This window comes from Acomys minous, assembly GCF_964271855.1.
Source record: "Acomys minous genome assembly, chromosome: 3".
In the NCBI taxonomy this organism is placed as follows: domain Eukaryota; kingdom Metazoa; phylum Chordata; class Mammalia; order Rodentia; family Muridae; genus Acomys; species Acomys minous.
Window position 1 is genome coordinate 56,785,532 of NC_140485.1, and position 19,166 is coordinate 56,804,697.

Genomic DNA, 19,166 nt, shown 5'->3' on the forward strand with positions numbered 1-19,166 from the left:
CAAAAGCAACACATGCCTTTAACCACTGAGCTGTCTATTTTCTCATGTCCTGCCCCCTACGCCTTTTTGGTTTTTCTTCCTTTTGGCTGTTGTTGTTTTTTTGTTTGTTTGTTTGTTTTTTGTTTTTTCGAGACAGGGTTTCTCTGTGTAGCCTTGGCTGTCCTGGACTCACTTTGTAGACCATTAGGCTGGCCTCGAACTCACAGTGATCCACCTGCCTCTGCCTCCTGAGAGCTGGGATTAAAGGCGTGCACCAACCATGCCTGACACCCCTTTGGTTTTTCAAGACAGGCTGTCCTCTGCGTAGCCCTGGCTGATCTGGAACTCGCTCTGTTGACAAGATGGCCTAAGACTCAGAGATCTGCCTGCCTCTGCCTCCTGAGTGCTGGGGTTACAGGTGTGCGCCCACAAATACTCGGTGACCTGTGTGTGTGGAAGTGGAACCGCAGACTCATGGCAGTGATTTATAAGGACATACACTCCAGCTTTACCATAAATGCTCAAGGAGAACGTGGTTCCGAGGTCATGGGCCTCCCAGGTGGAGATTATTAATTCTATCTCCATTTGTGGACACCTGGGTGCTATTTTAGGTGCCATTTTGTATGGGTGCCCATTTAGCTTTTATTACTGCTTAAGAGTAGCAACAAGGGAGGGGGGGCCTAGAGAGATGGCTCAGAGGTTAAGAGCACTGACTGCTTTTCCAGAAGACCCGGGTTCAATTCCCAGCGCCCACACGGCAGCTCACAACTGTCTGTAACTGAAAGATCTGATACCCAGAGACATACATGCAGGCAAAATACTAACGCACACAAAATAAAAATAAATAAATTATTTTTTTTTAAAAGAGTAGCTACAGGGTACTTTACATCATATTCTTATTTTTTGCTGTTCTGGAAGCCAGAAGTCCAAGTTTAATGTGTCTGTCCAGTTCTCCTCTACTATGCCCGGGAGAGTTCCTGTTTCTCCCAGAATCAGGTGTTGGTATCTGTTCTTGGTTTGTAGACTTGTTTCTCCATTCTCCGACTTCATTGTCACGTGACCTCACCACTGTGTGGCTGAGCACAAGGGTACCAGTCACAATGGCTTAGCTCCACCTGCTCTATGCGGAGCTTATCTCATCTTGACTGTGTCTGCACAAATCCTTTTTCCAAACGAGGTCACGTTTAAAACTGCTGGAGGTCAGAGCCTCCACAGACCTGTTACTTTCTGCCGCTTTTCTACATAGAATGCTCAGTCTAGCATTTATCAAGACCTCTGCGGGCACCACTAGCTGTTACCTTCACCCGCCACGACATCCTTGATGGTCTTGTTATTTACAGCAGAGATGGCAGTTGGGCAGCAAGTCAGCTAGCATGTATTGTAAACCTGCACGCTCCTCAAGCCTGTGGCAAGCAGGGTTTTCAGCTGGGAGCAGTGAACTGGCCACTGTGGTGAGTGAGGGTAGCAATGATGTAAAGACAGTGACAGGACCCTGGAGAGAGATGCGGCAGAGGCCAGAGCAGGAGGGATGAGAAAGCGTGGAATCGGCGTGCTGACAGCAGCTGGAGCCGTTGAGATCGCGCGCGTCCTTGTCCACAGCAGGAGTTGGGTTCCCATGTTGTCTTGTGCTGCCCTTGCTTGCCACCAGGTCACACCAGGTCCCTGGCTGCTCCTCGTCCCTGGGTAGCAGGCACACCCTTGCAGCCTCTTTCAGAAAAGCGTTTTGTGTGAGTGTGTGATGCTGCTGCGATCAGACCCAGGGCCTTGACACATGCCAGGCAAACGTTCTGGGATTGAATCGAGTTCCCAGCCAAAAAATGGCATTTTAAATATCTCCCCGGGTAATGACCAGCAAATCCTGAAGTATGTTATGGAAATGTGGGAAGATTTGGTTTTGTGATATAGAAACATAAAATAGTTTTGTGTGTGATGGATCTAACACTTGGGTCTGAGGTGCAGATGGAGAGAGAGCTTTCCAGGGTTGCATATGCAGCTTAGCTGGTAAAGTACTTCCTAATTTACATAAGGACCTGGATTTGATTTCCCACACCCCATAAAGCCAGTTGTGGTGGTTGTGACACATCTTAGCCCCTGGGAGGCAGAGGCAAGCTGATCGCTGTGAGTTCTAGGCTGTTGTGGTCTACATAGTAAGTTCTAGGCCAGCCAGAGAGTTTAAGGTTAGGGGATGTGGTTGGAGAGATGGCTCAGCGGTTAATGGCTGATGCGTAAGCCTCCAACCTGCATCCCATCCTTGAGACTGTAGATGTCGTGTAGGTGCCTGTGCTCAGGGAACCCGTGCCCAAGTGGAAGGAGAGAACTGACTTCATATAAAGAATTAAAAAAAAATATTCTAAGGCACCTGCAGCAGCCTTCGTTAGCCGTGAGACTGGGGCTTGTCTAAAATGGAATCCTGTGGTCCAGCTTTCAGCACGTCTTGCACTGGGGGATGGGATTGCTATCTTTGAGGGTCGCTGTGAGTGTGGGCCTGTCTTGAGGATAGGGGCTAAGCAAGGTAAGTCGTTCGGCAAATACGAGGAGGTCTTCCAGGCTGTTAAGATGAGAATCATATCTGTAGAGTCAGGCACCAGGTTAGAAAGAGTCTGGCACATTTGCTATTGTCACTTTATTACATACTTTTCCAATTTTATAAAAGTGCCATTTGTTTATAACTTAATTGTATTTAAGGAAAAAAAACCTGGGCTGGAGAGATGGCTCAGTGGTTAAAAGCACTGCCTGCTCTTCCCAGAGGTCCCGAGTTCAATTCCCAGCACCCACATGGTGCACATGGTGGCTCACAATCATCTATGATGTGATCTGATGCCCTCTTCTGGCCTGCAGATGTGCATGCAGATAAAGCACTCATATACATTAAATTAAAAACAAATAAAACCCCCCAAAACAAAAGAACTTTAGACAGCCTGGTGAGATAGCTCAGCTGGTACAGGTGCTAGCTGCCAAGCTTGAGGACTGAGTTTGATTCCCAGAGCCACTGATGGGAGGAGAGACCCAGGACAACAGGACGTTTTCCTCTGACCTCTATACCTGTGCCATGGCATGGTTCCCTGCATATATATATGAGATATATATATATATATATCTTTGGGAAACCTTTGACTGTACACAAACTTAGAAAACACTCCTGTGCCCAGCTACATGATTCCCGGGATTCTGGTCTTCCTGTTTCACTTACCTCCGTTTTTTTTTTTCCTGGAGTAATTGAAAGTAAATCTCAGACATTCAGCTTTGTCTCCGAGCATTTTACCCTGTGGGGCTGGCAAAGCAACACACCCAGAAGCCCTGCCACACACTGAGCATGCCAGGCTTGGGTCCCTGTTCTTTTATACTGCCTCATGGTGGGGTGAGGCCTCTGAACTTTCATTTATTCTGGGAAAACTCCTCTTCGTTGTTAAGGAATCTGTCCTGTGGAGTTCTCTGTGTGGAGCGCATAGTCTAGTGGCCCGGAGCAAGCGTCCTGGGCTAGCATGGTATCAGAGGGAGGCGGAAGTACAAACTCGCCTTCTGATGGTGTGTAATAACACTTTCACCTGATCTCCAATCTATTGTGTTTTTAATTTAGATTTATTTGTGTTTATGGTACATGTGCATTTACAGGGGCCAGAAGAGGATTTCCAGTACCACGCTCCCCGTTACTCTCTGCCTTACGCTTTGTTGGTGGTGGTATTTTGTTTGTTTGTTTTTTGAAACAAGCTTTCCCTGTGTATCTTGGCTGTCCTAGAACTCTGTAGACCAGGCAGCCCTTGAACTCAGAGATCCACCTGCTCCCATGGTCTCCTCTCCTCCTCTCTCTGTTTCCTGCAACATCAGAGTGACAGCAGGAGAAGGCGTGTCCAGCCTTTTACATGGGTGCTGGGAGTTTGAGTCAGGGCCTTAGGCTTGCACAGCAAGTTATTTCCTCACTTGCTGCTCCAAACTGAGTCCTTCCCCTCTCCTCCCCTCCCCTCCCCTCCCCTCCCTTCTCTTCCCCTCCCCTTTCCTCCCCTCCCTTTTCCTCCCCTCCCCCTCCCCTCCTCCCTTTCTTTCCTTCCTTCTTCCTTTCTATTTATGTGTGTGTTTGTGTGTATGTGTGTATATGTGCACGAGTGTGTGTGTGTGTGTGTGTGTGTGTGTGCGCGCGCGCGCGCGCGCCCCCGCCTGTGTGTGTCTGTGCCTGTGAAGGCCAGAGGACAACTTGAGGAAGTAGAATCTCTTCTCATTCCATATGGGCGCTAGGGATTGGATTTAGGTGTCAGGCTTGGTGGCAAACACCTTTACCCACTGAGCCGTCTCATCTGTCCTGGTCCTACTTTTAAAGATGTTTAAACTTTTATACTTTAGCCCAACGATAAGGAAGCAACACACACAACTATCACCTATGTGATGATAAATTCAGGTTTTAAAATAGAGTAGATTTTAGCTGGGTATGGTGGCACACACCTGTAATCCCAGTACTCAGGAGGTAGAGGCAGGTGGATAGCTGTGAGTTTGAGGCCAGCCTGGTCTACAAAGTGAGTCTAGGACAGCCAAGGATACACAGAGAAACCCTGTCTCGAAAAACAAACAAAAAATAAAAAAGATTTAAAAACCTGTTTTATTTCAAAATTCTAAATTTACTATTGGCTAATAAAGCATAAGGGTGTCTTGTGAAATGTTTTAAACCTCATAACTGTCTCAGTTCTCTCATTTTAAGTTGGTTCCTATTTAATTTTTACTAAAAACAGAAATTAGGTTTACTTCTCCTTCCCCTCTTTTCTTATCAAGACTTGCCTCTAACTGGCTCTGCTTCTGAACACTGGGGTTACAGGAGTGAGTTGCTGCACCTGCCCCCCACTAAAGTGGGTGTGTAATTCTGCTTAAATGTGGTATTTTTTTGACTAGTGAGAATTTTCTTATGAAGAGATTGCCACTTCAGTGGTCAGCACTAAGTTTACTTTGAGATGTACAGGATTGTTTTTTTAATATTTTAATATACGCTTCTCATTTTGGAATTAAGACCTATTTTTTGCTGTTGTTTTTTGCCTTCCAGATAAGTGGTCTTTATCCATAACAAGCACTGGTTCTAAAAAATCACATTTTTTTAGTTCTCCAGAAGAGTAGAGTTGATGCAGTAGTCATGTCACTGGAGGTGTAGGGTTTGGTTCTAGGAGCCCTGAGACTCTGGAAGGAAACAGGTCTGCTCATGGTGGGGTCCAGTGCTCATGGTGGGGTCACTGTTCATGGTGGGGTCTACTGCTCATGGTGGGGTCCAGTGCTCATGGTGGGGTCCACTGCTGCTCATGATGGGGTCCACTGCTCATGTTAGGGTCCACTGCTGCTCATGGTAGGGTCACTGCTGCTCATGGAGGGGTCACTGCTCATGGTGGGGTCCACTGCTAATGCTGGGGTCCACTGCTGCTCATGGAGGGGTCACTGCTCATGGTGGGGTCCACTGCTAATGCTGGGGTCCACTGCTGCTCATGGTGGGGTCACTGCTGCTCATGGAGGGGTCACTGCTCATGGTGGGGTCCACTGCTCATGCTGGGGTCCACTGCAGTTCATGGTGGGGTCCACTGCTCATGGAGGGGTCACTGCTCATGATGGGGTCACTGCTCATGCTGGGGTCCACTGCAGTTCATGGTGGGGTCCACTGCTCATGGAGGGGTCACTGCTCATGGTGGGGTCCACTGCTCATGCTGGGGTCCACTGCCCATGGTGGGGTCCACTGCTGCTCTCTGATCCTCCATGTGGTGGGAAAGGAGCTGTCTTCTGAGCAGGGAGGAAGTGAGCTAAGGAAGTACCTTAATCAGCCATCACAGAACCCTGGTAAATGTCATGCCTGCCAGTCCAGGCAGGTTAAGGTCACTGGATATTGAATGCCCAGGTTCACTCTGGGCCTAAACTATATACCATAAATTCTGTAGGAGCCGAGACACTGTTGTTCTCACATTGCTTGTGGCCTTGGGCATGGGGCTCCCGGAAACCTTGCACCAGACATGTGGTGGAGGTATATCCTGCCAGAGCTACCCACACGCCTGCAGGGGGATTTCTGTCTCTTCTGGGAAGTCAGTGCTTTGGGCAGCTTCTCTTTGAGGGGCAGGCATCTGTCATTTCAGGAAAGATGCTTCCCCACAGGGCCTGCTTGGCCTTACAGTTCCAGCCTCACAGGAGCTCTAAGGGAGGAGGGATCTTCTCATACGGTGTTGGGATTAACCTCCTGTGCACTGACACCTCACTTGGTGGCCATATCTTTTCTTCAGGATTAAGGAGCTTGCTTTTCCTGGGAAAAGGGCTGAAGCAAGTGTCTTGAGTCTGACAAGCTTGTATCACCCAGCGGAGAAGGGACACACGTGTGCGTGTGCATGTGCACTCGCGTGCTCACACACTCACTCACTTACAAACGTACACACAAACTCACACATGCACACCCACAGACTCACACACACAGGCACACACACGCATGCGCGCATACGCCCCTGCTATTTTCCTTCTGGTTTCTGTGCAATTAATTGCATATGCTGAGCACTGATTCAGACAGCAGTCAATGCTCCTCTAGCTGGAATTCTGAGCAGTGTTCTTTTTCTTCTTTGAGTGGATGGTTGAGACAGGGTTTCTCTGTGTACCCTTGGCTGTCCCAGACTCGCTTTGTAGACCAGGCTGGCCTTGAACTCACAGTAATCCACCTGCCTCTGCCTCCGGAATGCTGGGATTAAAGGCGTGCTCCACCACACGAGGCTGCTAATGTGGTTTCTAAGAAAGAAGTGAGAAATCACAAACCTCACCACTCACTTGCAAACACTGATTTTGGAAGGTGGTTAATTTCCTGCTCAATCCTGCTTGAGTCTGAGTGCCCTGGAGCCCAGATCACCGTTCTAAATCACAGCATGTAGCTGTGTGGAAATGAGATTTTCACTTTGTTGCACTGATGCCATCTTGTTAAGTGACTGGCATCTAATTTCCTTTTGTTATTTTTAAAGATTTTTGGAGCTGGAGAGATGGCTCAAATGGTTAAGAGCACTGGCTGCTCTTTCAGAGGACCCAGGTTCAATCCCCAGCACCCAGCCGGCAGCTCACAACTGTCTGTAGCTTCAGTTCCAGATGACCCGACATCCTCACACAGACATACATGTGGTCAAAACACCAATGAACATGAAACAAAAAATAAATACATTGGAAAAAAAGTAAAAATAAAAGATTTTTATGTATGAGTGTTATGTGTTTGACTTAGGTATTCTATTGAGGCCTGTATCTTTCAGCACCTTACCGTGCAGCCTCCACCTCTTAGCTGCTAGGACTTTGGGTGTGTGTCACCACATCTGTCTCTGATCCCGCTGTAGCTTGTGTCTAAGGTCCTGGAGATGATCACAAACTAGGGGCTTCCAGTAGGAACTTATTCTTGATTGGTTCTGGCAGCCACAGGGCCAAGGTTAGAGAGTGACAGGAGCCTCCGTGGTTTGCAAAGAATCTGCCCTCCTGTGCATCTGTGTTTTGAGTTCCCCTTTTAGTAAGGATGCTAGAGTCACATCTGGGTGGGACTGTCATCTTAGTTTGGTCAAATCTACAAAACCCTCTTCCTAAATAAGGCCCTATTCTTAGATATCAGGAGTTAATTTGAACAAACTTTTTTTTTTTTTTGAGACAGGGTCTCTCTGTGTTAGCCTTGGCTGTCCTGGACTCACTTTATAGACAAGGCTGGCCTCAAACTCACAGCGATCCGTCTGCCTCTGCCTCCCGAGTGCTGGGATAAAAGGCCTGCACCACCACGCTCAGCTGAACAAATCTTTTGTACAGGATTTAAACCATGGCAGCAACAAATGTGCTTTCAAAACTGTGTAACCAATAGTCCTGCTGCCTTGTGTGGGGCCAGGGCTCTGCTTCCCGAGGTGGCCTCGTCACCAACTGGTTATACATTTTCCTCTTTCAGTTCTTTAGTGTAAGAATTCGCTGTCCCGATTTGTTTCTGTCATAACTAAAATGGAGTGCTTTGAAATGTTCTAAAATGAAAGATTTCAACGTTGCAGGTTTAATGTGAACAATGGGTTTGGTTTGGTTTGGTTTGGTTTGATCCCAAGTGTATGGATGAGCCTGTGTGGTGTTAGGATCTGGTCCCCAGGCTGCAGTGTCACTAGCATCCTCAGGAAGACAGGGCAGGGCAGCGTGGCCAGTGAAGCACTGCACACCGACTGTGCTGTGGGGCTGAGGACACAGTGGCTGGCATGGCTGGAGGGCCTCCTGGAACACAAGGCAGTGGCTGGCGGCTAGAAGGTGTGTTCCTGCTGCTATCTCGGAGCCTTTGAACTCAAGCATGGCCTGAAAGTAGAGGTCTAGAAGGCAGAGTCTAGGCTAAAAGGGACGCGTGGACCTTGTGGCTCACAAAAGGAGCGCCTTCCCCTTTCCCATTCCGCAAAGCAAAGAAACTTCCCTGTAAGTTTCCCTTGACCCAAATGGACAGAGCTGGCAATCCCGAGTGTGTGGGCCTAGTTGATGAGGCAGGAACAGGCCTGTCCTAGGCTGATTCTCAGTCTCTGGGGCCACTGTTCCGTGAGTCAGAGCCTGAGTGAGGTTATCCATGGCCTTGCCCAGTGGCTTCACATGACTCCAGTGCCCCTTGAAGTGACAGAATTCAACTGAGTTCCTTTTTTTTTTTTTTTTTTTTTTTTTTTTTTGGTTTTTCAAGACAGGGTTTCTCTGTGTAGCCCTAGCTGTCCTAGACTTGCTTTGTAGACTAGGCTGGCCTTGAACTCACAGTGATCCGCCTGCTTCTGCCTTCTGAGTGCTGGGATTAAAGGCGTGCACCACCACGCCCGGCTCTGAATTTTCATCTTTTCTCTCTGGTTTTTTTGAGACAAAATTTCTCTGTGTAGCCCTGGCTGTCCTGGACTCACTTTATAGACCAGACTGGCCTATAACTCAAAGAGATCCACTTGCCTCTGCCTCCTTAGTGCTGGGATTAAAGGTGTGTGCCACCACATCCAGCGCCTCAACCACTCTTTTTGTTGTTGTTTTTTCAAGACAGGGTTTCTCTGTGCAGCCTTGGCTGTCCTCAATTCACTTTGTAGACCAGGCTGGCCTTCAATTTACAGAGATCCGCCTGCCTCTGCCTCCCTGAGTGCTGGGATTGCAAGCCTGCGCCACCACACCCGTCGCCTCAACCATTCTTGATACTTGGCAGCTCTCTTGTCTCCTAGCACATGTGACCACAGCACAGCCCTCATTGACCTCATTCTGGGCTGTCCTCAGGCAGCCTGGTGTCTGTCTCTGCCACTTCTGTGCTCTCAAGCCATCCTGGGACAGGGGCCTTAGGCAGCTCTTTTGTTCTTATGTTCAGGACCCACATGAGATCTACAGGGCAGTTCTGCCTGAGCTTTGGAATGAAGGCTACACTGGGCCAGAGTAGCCACACACAGTACTTAATGATATGTCCCTTAGCAGGTTGCTCGGTGGCCAGTTTTCCTCCATTCCTGGAGGCCTAGGAAAGACTGTCAGGTAGTTGCTTTGGCCCCATTCTCTCCGTTAGTGGGAATCACCGGGAGAGCCATAGTGGGAAGGGCCATTCAGGGTTATCTCACAATGGTGGCCCCTTGGTGGTCATCTAAAACCACGTAGCACCTTCCGCTTGGGAGCTGTTTCCTGTCTCTTCCGCGTTCGTTACATCTCTGTGTGGTTTAGACCGCTCTCAGGCTGTCTCTAACCATGCCTGGAGTTGGCCTGGCAGAACCGTGGTGCAGGTGAGACCTAGAGCTCCTCTCTCGTGCTCAGCCAAGATGGTCTTCGATGGGCCTGAGCCCTGGGGGCTGAAGCGAGTCAGGGGAAAAAAAAAATAAGTGAACTCCTGACTGAAAAGAACTACTTCAAAAATATTATTAACTAAGTTATCATAAGATGATGAGAAAGAAGTAGCAACCTAAGTGGCCCGGGTGGGACGTACCCACTAAAGGATGTAACATAAGGCAGGGTGAGGAGGGAGGAGCAAGGTGGCGAGGGATGGAGCAGAGGGAACCGAGAAAGGGTAGCGCCAAGAGGAAGAAGGAGTGGGCAGGCGTCAGGTACAGGTTTGTGTTTCCGATCACACCAGCTGCAAAGTGGAAGCAAAGTTCTCCATTGTGCGATGAGCCAGTTTCTGTTCCCAAGAGAAGATGTTGGTGAGGCCCCTGTCTCACTGTCTTAGGATGGCTCATCACTTAGTGCATTTTGGAGCATTTCTCTCCACTCAGGAGTTCAATTAATTAATTAATTAATTAGTCCTTCCTTCTTTCTCCCTTCTGCCAACTTCTCTCTTTCTGTCCAGCCTTGAACTTAACACAGAGCCCAGGTTAGTGTCAAACACTGTCGTCTCCTGCCGCAGCCTCCTGAGTACTAGGGTTACAGGGGTTCACCGCTGTGCTTGGTGCTCACTTAAGTTTTTTTAGTAATGCTGTGAGCAGTAATGATGTGATGTCGTAGGATTCACTTTATGCAGCAATGTTTTGTCATTTGTGGCTTCATCTTGTGTTTTTCGAAGAAAAATGAGCCCTCTAAATATCTCTGTGTGTGCAGGAGACTAAGCCAGTCCGGGATTGCTTGGCTCTTGCTGTGGGACATGTAGAGAGATTTTTTTTTTCTGGGAGGGATTAAGCAGTGCAGCCTTTGCTTTCCTTGGTGTTGGGTGGCTATTGGCTATTTAGTAGGAGTGCCGCGCCTGTCTCAAGTGCCACATTTTGAGTCTGTGACCAATAGAGCTTTCTGCACCGTTGGTCTTTAGAGGCTGTGTTCATGAAAGTGCTGGGAGCTTTGCCCAGCCGACTCCTCACAGGGTACTCTCTCCGTTTTTCCTTCTCAAAAAGGCGTCAGGCGTGGGATCAGGAGCCCGTGCTGATGGTCTTCCCTGACTAACTGCATCTGGATGGCCTAGCTCCAAATATGGGCACATTCTTGGGGGTCACACGGCAGCCGATCCTTTAGATAAACAAGTAGAGTTAGAGCTGAGCAAGAACTTTGCAAAACGCAACTTGCCAGACATGGCAGAGCACACCTGTCATCCTGCCACTTGCTATGTTTAGATAGGCGTGGCACACGATCCCTGAGTTCAGGGTCAGCCTGGACTACAGAATGAGTTCCTGGACAGCCAGAACTATGCAGAGAAGTCCTGGTCCAACAAACAAACAAACCAAAGCAAAACAAAATGCCCACAAAACAACAACAACAAAAAGAAGGTGGGGGGGGGGCTTCAAGCTAACACGGGCAGCTTAGTGAGATTCTCTCTCAGAAAACACTTAGACGGATGGGCGTTGATGGGGTGTGGCTCAGCTGTGAATACCTTACAGCTACTATCTGTGAGGCCCTGCGCTGCCAAAAAACGAAACAAAATAATTCATCGGCTATAGACACTGCAAACTGCAATCGCACGAAGTATGATTTGATGATATCTATCTATCAGATATTTCCTATGAGCTTTTCATTATTCCTTTTTTTTTTTCACCTCAGCCCCGGACACCCACCTGCCTGCCTTCTGTTCCCAGACTTTTCCTGAAGCTCTTCTTGTGGAGCGAGCGTCCTGCTTTCCTTCCATTTAGCTTCCTCAGCTTAGCGCGTTTACGCTAGCAGCCATCGTTCCGTGTGGGAACAGGAAGGGTGTGCGGGGAAGCCTTGGGGAGGCCTGCACTGGAGTCACAGGCATCCCTTCCCTCGCTGAGCAGGGTCTGTTAATGGACGCCCTCTTGTGTCAATGGGCGCTGCGGCTATTTTCAAATACAGCCGTTGAGAAGAACTGACATCTGTGCATGTGTCTTTTTGATTATCCTCAGATTTCACTGTCCCTGACTGTAAGTCATGTTCATGTGGCATTGGGCAATGTTGTTGTTGTCTGTTTTGATGTTTTGAGACAAGGTCTTGCTTTATAATAAGATCTTGCTCTATAGCCCAGACTGACCTTGAACTTAGGATCCTTCTGCCCTGGACTCATAGTGCTGGGATTACAGGTGTCTATAATCTGCCTCAACTCTTCAAGATACTGCCAAGTCACTTTTCTTATTTTGATAATTATTCACTTTACATCCCAGCCTTTGCCCTCTCCCTCCTCTCTTCCTGGTCCTTCCCTCCCTCAAATCACTTCTCAAAGTGGCCGTCTCAGTCTTTAGTCTCCCAGCAGCACAGGAAGCTCCCTGTTGCTGCCACGTCTGTTGGTTGTGACTGTGGCCACTCTCGCGGCTGGACAGGGGTCTCTCACGGTTTGTGTTTGTGTCTGCTGGTGGCTGAGCTTAGTCACTGCCATATTCCTTTGTGCCATATTTGTTCAGAATGCTTTTCCCTTAGAGTTGTACAGAAGTGATCATGAGAGCAGTCTTTGTACCTGGAGCCTCCTCCATGTCCATGGGGTGTGTGGGCCGCTGGCCACAGAATCTGAATAGTTTGGCATTGAGACCTGTCTGTTTGTGACATTTTACAGTGAAATATTTTTATTATTGATGTTATAACTATCATCACCATTGTTATTTTGTGGTGCTGGGGTTGAGCCCCGGCCTGGAAGAACGTGCTCCATCCCCAGTACTTAATGAGACTTCAAATTTAACCTGAGATACTGAAGGTAAGTCAGATATGAGGAAAAAATGAGATGAAGTTTGAATGTGGCCAAAGAGTTTGATGTTTGAGAGGAATGTTCACATCTGAGGTGTCATTCAAAACAACAGAATTTCTCCCCCCCCCCCAATGTGTCGGGGGAGAAGAGCTTGAAGCCAGGGCTTCGGTGGCACTACTGGAGCCCAGCCAGCAGGGGGCGACCTGCAGCTGTAGCTACTGAACCTCTAGGTTGCCAACCCTGGCTGTGAAAGTGCACAAAACCAACATGTTGGGATGTGACAGAAACACTAGGTCTAAATTATATCCAGACTTTTTTTTGTTGAGACGTTGTTGAAGCTGACTTTGAACTTGAAATGTTCTTGCCTCCATGTCTTCAGTGCTGGGACCGTAGGCATCTGCTACCCGTCTAGTCAGCGTTTGCTATTTTCATTAAAATCAGCAGTCTTCATGAAAGAGCTCCAGAGGGCCAAAGGAAACACTCCACCCAGTCTGTTCCTTGCCTTAAAACGTCAAGCAGCAAGTTAAGTCAGTGCCTGTAAGGCACAGAGCTCAGGGGTCTTGTGCATTGTAAGGTTGCTGTTTGCTCCTTTCCCATGGGTGTCAATCATCACAGGAGAAGCAGGAGTGGGTAAGTAGGTGACCCATCTCGACTAGGATAGCTCCACTTCTAGCGTAAAAGGTTTGTTACTATTGGTTTTCCCCCCCAGACAGGGTTTCTCTGTGTAGCCTTGGCTGTCCTGGACTCGCTGTCCTGGACTCGCTGTCCTGGACTAGACCAGGTTGGCCTCGAGCTCACAGCAATCCACCTTCCTCTGCCTCCTAAGTGCTGAGATTAAAGACGTGTGCCACCACACCCAGCTTGTTATTATTATTATTTTAACTTACATGTGTGTGTGTGTGTGAATACATACCACTACATGCCCAAGAAGGCTAAAGAGGGCGTCAGATTCCTCAGGGCTAGAGTTACAGGTGGTGTAGGTACTGGGAAACCATCTCAGGTCCCGTTCAAGAGTGGCAGATGCTCCTAACCTCTGAGCCATCTCTTCGGCCCTGTTTGTAACTTTTTATGGCTGAAGGCCCTTCACCATCACTGCCGGATAGACAACATTTTGTTTCTGCCAGGATATGACCCTAATGGTTGGGCTTGCACATGCCTGAGTAAAGGTGCCTGTCTCCCTTCCCTCAGCATCGCTGAACACCACCCTCTTGCCCCTCAGAGAGAAGGATGGAGGCCACATTTCAGGGGTTCAGGTTGGCATGTGGATTCCTCTGTTGGAGATGGGAGTGCCACGCCCCACTGCCTGGGTAAAGGACTCAACAGAGCTAGCACACGCTTGCTGATTGGTCTGTGGGCGCTGGCTGCAGCCCTCAGCGTCTGAGTTCCCCATTCATTCCTCAGCTTTTGGCATCGAGTCAAACTCCACTTGTTCTGCTGCCCCTGGGCTTTGAAGTGACACACACAGAAAGGTCTTGTTGGCCGGCATAACACAGGCCCTTCAGTTGCCGCCCTCCGTTCTTTGGACTGATGGGTATGTCTGCCCTGTTTGCAGTGTGCCTGTGAGTTTGTTTTGAATGGAGAATTTCACAGATCCTTGTCAACTAACCAGGGTGCTGTGGCTTTAGCAGCTGGTATATTCAGGTTGGAATCGAGAGTGAATTCAGGTTGCTTTGGTGACCGCTGTTGTGAAACCTGTCTCTTAAGTATTTCTGTTCAAAACTGAAGTATCACTGGGTGTGGTGGCGCATGCCTTTAAACGCAGCATTTGAGAAGCAGAAGCCGGACAATCTCTGAGTTCAAGACCAGCCTGGTGAGTTCCAGGATAGCCAGGATTACATAGAGAGACCCTGTCTCAAAAACAAATAAACAAAGAACAAAAAACTACATAAAAAAACCTGATTTCTCTTGAAGTGAGTGAGCTGTGGATAAAACATGTGCCAGAGAGTTACAGCAGCCACAGCCAATGTAAGGTGGCAGGGCTGAGAGCGGCTGACTCAGGAGAGTCCCATGTGTTCTGTGGTTCTTGGTGTGGGCCTGCCTTGGCCGAGGGGTTAGCTAGGAGAATCTAATTGCTTTAGCACAGTTCCATGCACTCTGGAAGCCCCTGAGGAGCTGATCTGTGGTCAAGCCCAGCCTTGGTGCTGGAGACTGAATAACCCTGAGCAGAAGCTTTGCAGCTGTACAAATCAAGACGTTTGGAAATGTTCAGGTCTCGTTCTGTGGTGTCTGCTGTAAATTCTTGCCCTGCAGCGGGTGTGTACATCTGTCTGTCTCTCTGTCTCTCTATGTATCTATTTAATTTTTGTTTTTTCAAGACCGGTTTCTCCATGCAGCACCGGCTGTCCTGGAACCCTCTCTGTAGACCAGGCTAGCCTCAATCTTGCAGAGGTCTGCCTGCCTCTGCCTCCTGAGTGCTGGGATTAAAGGCGTGCGCCACCTTGTCCTGCCAAGCGGGTGCTCTTTATATATTTTTAAGGGTGCTTCTTCAAATGTGAGAGATGAAGACTGCAGGCTGGGTTTGTTTAACCTAGTTTTTCAGTTTCAGTGAGAAAATAACTTTGTCTCCCGATGGACAATTTTATTTTGTCTGGATATTTTAACTGTTTTATATAGAATTCTATTGAGAACTTCAAGTTCATTGTGGGCCTAGAAGTGCTTGTGATGTCTTGCCCAGGGACAGGGCTAGTGCCCACCTGCCATTTGCTGTTTGAGTGAGTCATGACTTCACATCTCCTTAGCACCCCTGTGCCACAGGGCCTGCGGTGGTGGCCTGCGGTGGTGGCCTGCGGTGGTGGCCTGCGGTGGTGGCCTGCGGTGGTGGGCTCTGCTGTTGTGGCCTGTGTGCTGGCGAAGGCTGACCCTTCACATGTGTTCTGCTGCCGCCCACCTGGACTGATTCCATAACAAATGTGTTGTATGTGTGGCTCACTACTCTCTCCCTCCCCACAGAGCCTTTAGAAGACGTAGCAGCAGGACTCCCAGATGAACAACCAAAAGGAAGATATGGAAATCACTTCTCACTACCGGCACCTGCTCCGAGAGCTCAACGAGCAGAGGCAGCACGGAGTCCTGTGTGATGTGTGCGTCGTGGTGGAGGGCAAAGTCTTCAAGGCGCACAAGAACGTGCTGCTTGGGAGCAGCCGCTACTTCAAGACACTCTACTGCCAAGTACAGAAGACATCTGACCAGGCCACCGTCACTCACTTGGACATTGTCACAGCCCAGGGCTTCAAGGCCATCATCGACTTCATGTATTCCGCCCACCTGGCTCTCACCAGCAGGAATGTCATCGAGGTCATGTCAGCTGCCAGCTTCCTGCAGATGACTGACATTGTGCAGGCCTGCCATGATTTCATCAAGGCTGCACTGGACATCAGCATCAAGTCAGATGCCTCCGATGAACTCTCAGAGTTTGAGATGGGCGCCCCAGCCAGCACCAGCACGGAGGCCCTGATCTCAGCTGTGATGGCCGGAAGGAGCATCTCCCCGTGGCTGGCTCGAAGAACGAGCCCTGCCAATTCCTCCGGAGACTCTGCCATCGCCAGCTGCCACGAAGGAGGGAGCAGCTGTGGCAAGGAGGACCAGGAACCCAAGGCTGATGGCCCCGATGACATTTCTTCACAGTCTCTGTGGCCTGGAGATGTAGGCTATGGGTCTCTGCGCATCAAGGAAGAGCAGATTTCACCGTCACATTACGGAGGGAGTGAGCTTCCGTCTTCCAAGGATGCTACGTTACAGAACTCATTATCAGAGCAGAGTGGGGGGGATGGCTGGCAGCCCACGGGCCGGAGGAAGAATCGGAAGAACAAAGAGACTGTGCGACACATCACACAGCAGGTGGAGGAGGACGGCCAGGCCGCCTCTCCGGTACCCTCATTCCTGCCCACATCAGGATGGCCTTTCAGCAGCCGAGACTCAAGTAAGCCTTTCCTGTGGCGGGTTGGGTGTAGGTGGCCCAGGTCACTGAGCTGATGATCTTGTGGCTGTTAGTGAACTGGCACAATCCCATGTTCCTATGGTCACCTTCCTTTTTTATTTTTATTTTTAAATTTTTGGCTTAAAAAAGATTTGTTTATTATGAATACAGTGAATACATTTGTTTATTATGAATACAGTTATTATGAATACAGTGTTATTATGAATACAGTGTATGTAATGCCTAAAGGCCAGAAGAGGGCACCAAATGGTTGTGAGCCAACATGTGGTTGCTGGGAATTGAACTCAAGGACCTTTGGAAGAGCAGGCAGTGCTTTTAACCTCTGAGCCATCGCTCCAGCCTTTTTTTTTTTTTTTTTTTTTTGAGACAAGGTTCCTCTGTGTAGCCTTGGCTGTCTTGGAACTCACTCTATATATAGACCAGGCTGGCCTGGAAGTCAGAGATCCACCTGCCTCTGCCTTTCAAATGCTGGCATTAAAGGTATGGCGGCACTCAGAGGAAGGATAGCAGGTTACCAAGAAGAGACTTGATCCCCTATGAGCATACAGGGGAAAGAGGTCCCCCTCAGTCACAGACATAGGGGAGGGGAGTAGGGGGAAAGTGGGAGGGAGGGAGGCATGGGAGGATACAAGGGATGGGATAACAATTGAGACTTAATATGAATAAATTAATAAAATATTTTTTTAAAAAGTTATGTGCCACCACCGCCTGGCCCTATGGTCACCTTCTATCACAGTAAATTAGTATGATGCAGGGAATATGACTACGTATCGCAAAGGCTGCGGTGGCTTTGGGGCCCTAACAGCCCTGGTTTGTCCCTCACATCAACACAGCTGCAGCATGTAGGAACTGCCTCCATGGGGCTCCCTTGAAGCCAGCGAGACAAGCTACAGGTCTCTAGCTGACGCAGGAGAGCGGTGGTTGGGGAAGCTCCTCCTTCTGAGTTGGCTGCCGTCCTTCATGAATTGGACATTTCTTTAGTCCCATCAGGGCCATCCAGAAAGCCACTGCAGTGGGTGGGACTCAGCTCCTCCCCCACCCCAGCTCGGGCTTGGCTCTTGTAATGCTTTGTTTTCAGGGTCTTGCTATCTCAGGCTGGGACGTTGTAACTGAAAAGAGCTTCACAGCGAGAGGTGAATTGTCTCACGTCACAAGTAGTCACGACATGCACTGCTCTTGCTGAGGACCCGAGTTCAACTCCCGGCATCCACGTCTGGAAGCTCACAACTGCCTGTAGCTCCGGCCTCTGTTGGCCTCTGTGCTCACTGCCCACATACTTAACATTTTAAAACTTTTATTTTTCTTATATTTTCTGGGTGAAGATTTATTGTGTGTGGGTATTTCACGCGCATGCACAGATACGTGCACCACATGCACACCTGGTGAAAGTGATCCCCTGGAGCTGGAGTTTCAGTTGTGAACATGGTATGTGGGTGCTGGGAATTGAACCCAGGTCCTCTGGAGGAGGAGCAAGTGCTCTTAGCCACTGAGCCATCTCTCCAGCCCATGTGTATGAGGTGGGGTGGGGATTATATATATAGACATGAGTTCAGGTGTCCACTGAGGCCAGAGTGGATGGGAGGTGCCCAGCGTGGATGTTGGGAGCCATATTTGGGTCTTCTGTAAGAGCAGTGTACTCTGAACTGCTAAGCCATCTCTCCAGCTTCCTCCTGTCTTGAAAACATTTTTTAACTGAGCAGTTCATTGTTGTTAAGTAAATTCACATTTTGCTGCTGTCCATACACTGTAACTGATGTTACTGATGGTTGTGACTCATCATGTGGGGCCTGAGAATTGAACCTGGGTCCCCTACAGGAGTAACAAGTCCTTATAGCCACTGAGCCATTTTTATCTTCACAAATGGGAACTGCATCCGTCAGTCAGTTCTCTACAGCCCTGTGCTGGAAGGCGTCTCTGCTTTGACACGTGGCTACTGTTACTCATTCCCACTCTCAGGGGTGGTTAACATGGCCAGGAGAGCCAAGACTCCTGTCTTCCAAGCTGGACAACCTGAGGTTGATCCTGGACCTACATAAAAGTGGAAGGAGAGAACCAGCTCCTTAACAGCTGTCCTCTGATCTCTATATGGAGAGACGTACATATGTACACACACATACATGAATACATGCAATAAAAGTTATTTTGTAAGGGCCTGGGCATGGTGGTGCATGCCTTTACTCCCAGCACTTGGGAGGCAGAGGCAGGTGGATCATTGTGAGTTCGAGGCCAGCCTGGCCTACAAAGTGAGTCTAGGACAGCCAAGGCTAACACAGAGAAACCCTGTCTTGAAAATCGGGGGAGGGGGGGAAACAATTATTTTGTAAGATTTAAATTTTTTGTGTTATATGTATGGCTGTTTTGCTTGCATGTGTGTATCGCATGTGCATGTCTGATGCCCGCTGAGATGGGAGGTCAGAAGAGGGTGTGGAGTCACCTGAAGTTAGAACAGATGGTTGTGAGCAGCAGTATCACTCCTGGGAGCTGAACCTGGGTCTCTGCAAGAACAAATGTCCTTAACTGCCGAACCATCTCTCTATACACACTTCAAGTTCCTTTTTAAAGCTCTCCGTTGCCCTGTGTTTCCAACACTGCGCCAGAGCCAGACTCGGGCATGTGTGTAGAAGTCGGTTCTGCTCAGCATTGATCTGCCTGGGGCTGGGTCATTCCCTGGGCTGGCATCCTGAGGATGGCAGGCTGTTGAGCAGGATCCCTGGGCGGGACTGA

The 19,166-nt window shown here is 49.0% G+C and overlaps 1 protein-coding gene across 5 annotated transcripts in view; it reads left to right on the top strand.

Annotated features, from left to right (window-relative positions):
* Positions 1-19,166, top strand: part of ZBTB46 (zinc finger and BTB domain containing 46) — a 96,940-nt gene that overhangs the window by 38,065 nt on the left and 39,709 nt on the right. For all 5 annotated transcript variants that reach the window (XM_084774843.1, XM_084774844.1, XM_084774846.1 and 2 more), the window contains exon 2: positions 15,455-16,424. In XM_084774843.1, the coding sequence (XP_084630969.1) occupies positions 15,488-16,424 (937 nt within the window). In that variant the 5' untranslated portion in view covers positions 15,455-15,487. The remainder of the gene's footprint in view (positions 1-15,454; positions 16,425-19,166) is intronic.